Source organism: Impatiens glandulifera, chromosome 4, assembly GCF_907164915.1.
Source record: "Impatiens glandulifera chromosome 4, dImpGla2.1, whole genome shotgun sequence".
Classification (NCBI taxonomy): Eukaryota; Viridiplantae; Streptophyta; class Magnoliopsida; order Ericales; family Balsaminaceae; genus Impatiens; species Impatiens glandulifera.
In genome coordinates this window covers 35,659,123-35,662,989 of record NC_061865.1, presented here as the reverse complement: position 1 = coordinate 35,662,989, position 3,867 = coordinate 35,659,123, and the positions used below count along the sequence as shown (strand labels likewise).

The 3,867-nt window shown below is 39.9% G+C and overlaps 1 protein-coding gene across 1 annotated transcript; it reads right to left on the bottom strand.

Annotated features, from left to right (window-relative positions):
- Positions 1 to 423: 423 nt before the first annotated feature.
- Positions 424 to 1,611, bottom strand: LOC124935068. The gene is made up of 2 exons (XM_047475531.1): positions 931 to 1,611; positions 424 to 822 (listed from the first exon to the last, which is right to left on the bottom strand). Exons 1-2 carry the CDS (start codon positions 1,609 to 1,611, stop codon positions 424 to 426), a joined length of 1,080 nt encoding a protein of 359 aa, XP_047331487.1.
- Positions 1,612 to 3,867: the final 2,256 nt, after the last annotated feature.

The following is a 3,867-nucleotide window of genomic DNA, read 5'->3' as shown; positions in this document are numbered from 1 at the left end:
ACTGCACGTCTAACTACGTCTGTTAGACTACACATTTAACTCAATGCGTCTAATACCCATTAAGTCTAATGAACCTCATTCAGACTTAGTCTAATATATCATGTTTTCGATACACTTGCTCCAAAAACAATTAGACGACTCAGTTTAAGTTTTATACCAACTCATCATCAAAATATCATTAGTCAGAATACTTTGACCCTTAGTGAAAATAATTTGACCCAACAATTTTCCCCTTTTTGATGATGATGTTAAAACTTTGCACAATTTAAGAGATAAACATCCATCTAATAGATGAAAGAGTCAAACTTGTTCACCAGTTTACAGAAATAAGTTCCAAAAACCAATATTCAGAAACCAAGTTTAAAGAACCAAGTTCACACACTAACAAAAGATAGTTTAGGAGAAAAGAAATTATTGATCTCCCTATTTCACGAGTAGTTCGATTGGGTAACGAAAGCCTTGACACCTGAATTCTTCACCATTTAGAAGGTTTTGAAACGGAAGGAGAGAACGGCCACCACGACCACTTCTTCCACCACGATCACTGCCACTACTTCTACCACCACGATCACCTCTGCGACCTCTGCCTCTTTTGATTCGCCTATCACTATCATCACCGGTTTGCTTTCGCTTTGATCTGGTGCAAGTTGAAACACCACCACCTCTTCTACCTCTATTGTCATCGCCTTGGGTAATGAGATTCTTCTCTTTCTCGGCAGCAACTTTAACATCTTCTTCAGCCTGAATCTTCCTTGCAAAGGAATCAACCTGTTCCAACCGCTTAGCATCAGCTCTGCTCATATTACCCTGAATTTCAACCATCTGATTTCAAAGCAAGTTTATTCCATCCATAACTTCATTATGGAGTTCAACGACATTTTCCCTTTCACGGTCGATCAAATCGCTCTGTCATCTGAAGAAGTTCTTTACAAATTTGGTGTATATCATGTTGAGGGTAGTAATCTCGTACGTGTTCCTCTTCAATGTCTGCTCCATCTCATTATGGGTTTTAAGAAGATCGACAAATTCCTTCTTGTGTATTTTCGGAGTCTTCATAATCTTTACCATATTTGATTGCATTTCAGACACATTCTTTTGAAGAGTGCTCATCAATGTTGTCATTGATTTCAAAATATTTGTACCACCAGTAGATGATCCTTCATTAGATGAAATATCTTGAGAATCTGCTGGAGTTGTCTGAATGGGACTGATATGGGTGTGAACTTGGATGGACTGCTCGGGTCCATCCTTCTCTGAATCACTTTCAGACTTTACTTCTTCTTCATCATCAACAAAATCTTCATGTACCTTGTGAGCCTGATCTAGAGACCCGTCTGAATGATGAGGAAGGTTGACAACATCATCATGAATATTCGCAGCATTGATATCAGGAAATGGTCGAGGCTTGGGTGATCCTATAATGAAACATTGAGACAATAGAAGCCCTTCTGATGATTCATCATTTTTAGCTTGTTCCCCCTCAGATGAGGAACTCTTCTCTGATTCCTTATCATTTGAGGGTTCCCTCTCAAATCTAGCTTCATCAGGCTGACTAACTTCAACCATCTTTTTTGGAGATGCCTCTACTTCGAGAAAAAGGGACTTCAACATTTCTGTTAGGATCGGGGACGCCCTTGGAGGACCGGGGTGTTTCCGGTTTCAGGAAGGGTGGCCGCTTACAACACAAAACACTCTTTGGTGATAGTCCGGTTAAAGACTAAAAACGTTCTCAGCACTACGCAAACTGTCACAGACTCTTGAACCGGGTTCAAGGGCGGAAATGTCTGTTTCAGGTTGAAGCAACGAATGCGACTTTAGATGATGTTTTAGAAGGAGTCGGTTTTATGGATATGAGTGACCGGTTTTAGGAGTATGATTAGTTTGAGGTTAGGCTAAATAATAAAAGCAAAGGAAAGAACACGAGACAAGGATTTGTTTATGGATGTTCGGAGCAAACCCTCCTACGTCACCCCTTCTTCTCAGGTTATGAGAAGGATCTCCACTAACTTTTATAGTTAACAACAGTACCTCCGGTCGAGCCCAACTTCGCTACTCGCCGGTTACACCAAACTCACTTTTTGATGTAATACAATAACTCAACACAAATACACAGAGAAAGCTTCCGGTTTTAGACACACCGGTTAGAATATAAGAGTTTATCTCTCTAACTTATTTCTTTTATGATTCGTTTTTCGTAATCTGTAACTTGCATTCAATGAAGACGATCTGTCTTCCTTTTATAGTTGAGAAGAGCTAACGGTCACTTTTCTTCTCTCTCCTTTGGATTGGTTAATCGTTATCACGCCGGTGCAGAGAGGTTGCTTGCACGCTTCACTTTCCTCAACACCTGGCAGTCATGCAGGCAACTCTGAGCAGAAGATGACATAATCAGTTTTCAGATTTGGACACGTGCTGGTCATCCACCTCAGGTTGTCAACTTCGGATCAATAAAGCATCATTGCTTTCCTCGCATGCTTCCGATCGGATCCGATCTTCTTTTATTCTTTCAAGACACGTTTCTTTCGTCATGGTACGTCACTCTTGAAGTTTGAATCTTCCGGTTTTGTGTCTTGTGCAGTATGATCCGGCTGGTATGTAAGTTTTTGTCTTGGCTAACCGGCGCTTGAGAAAGTGAAAACCGGTTCCTCTGATCTTTAACTTGATCACATGGAATTGGTTTCTTTGAAGTATAGCAGCAACCGGTTTTGATACCCCAACCGGTTCATACGGTTTTGATCTGTACCTGCACATGAAAGTTAACAACTGTTTAGTCCGTCTGGCCGGTTCCAAAAATTAACTTACTTAATTTTTCTATCAATTTCTCCCTTTTTGATTATTTAGAATAAATATTCAAAAATTGTAATGTGTGGCCGGTTTGAAAATTAACCTACTTAATTTTTCTATCAATTTCTCATTTTTTGATTATTTAGACTAAATATTCAAAACTTGTAGTAAGTGGCCGGTTTTGAAAAATTTGCTTACTGGCCGGTTAGAAAAATTAACTTTCTTAATTTTTTCTATCAATTTCTCCCTTTTTGATTATTTAGAATAAATATTCAAAACTTGTAATGAGTGACCGGTTTTGAAAAATTTGTTTAGCGTTTTAATTATTTTCTGTTGGAAGAAGATGTTTCAAAGGCATGTGTTTGATTTTCCAAAAATGTATGTGGAAACTAATAAAATAACCGAGTTCCGAGTCATAATTAAACATAAATTGTTTTGAAAGAAATAACAAAAGAGATTAAGGCTTGGATGGTCCCCCCTTGTGAAGCTCTTTTTCTAGTTCTTTCTCACGCTGTCTTCTTTCTTCTTCTTCTTTTGCCTTCCACTCCCTGTCGCGTCTTGCAGCGTCAATCAACATTCCGGCCCATACACTTGAGTGACCGGTACCCTTTTTCTTGAACCCAAAATTGGCGCAAACTGGTCTTGGTGGAGGAGGCGGTGGAGCAATAATTTGTCTGAAGCTTGGAGTTGCGGTTGAACCAGCAGTTGCCCTTCTCTTCCGTTGGTTAAGTTCCTCAAGATCTTCTTCATCTTCATCAATCGGTTGCACGTTTACCACGACTGGTACAACTGCTCTTTGCTCTGCCCGCTTGATTACGTTCTTAACCGCGCTCCGTTTCTTCTTATTCCTTGTGTTCATTGAATGGGACGGTTGAGCCGGTTGGGATTCCTAGATGTTGGCCTGTTCTTCCTCATTGCACTTCTGGGCAAGTTCATAATCTTTGTCTTCAATCTCCTTCTACAACCGTTCCCTTTCCATTTCTTCTTCTTGCAGCCTCTTAGCGGTTTCAGCATTAGACTCAATTTGCGTTTGAGTTGTGCTGACTTGAATTTTGGACATCTCCCCAATTTGAATGGGCATTG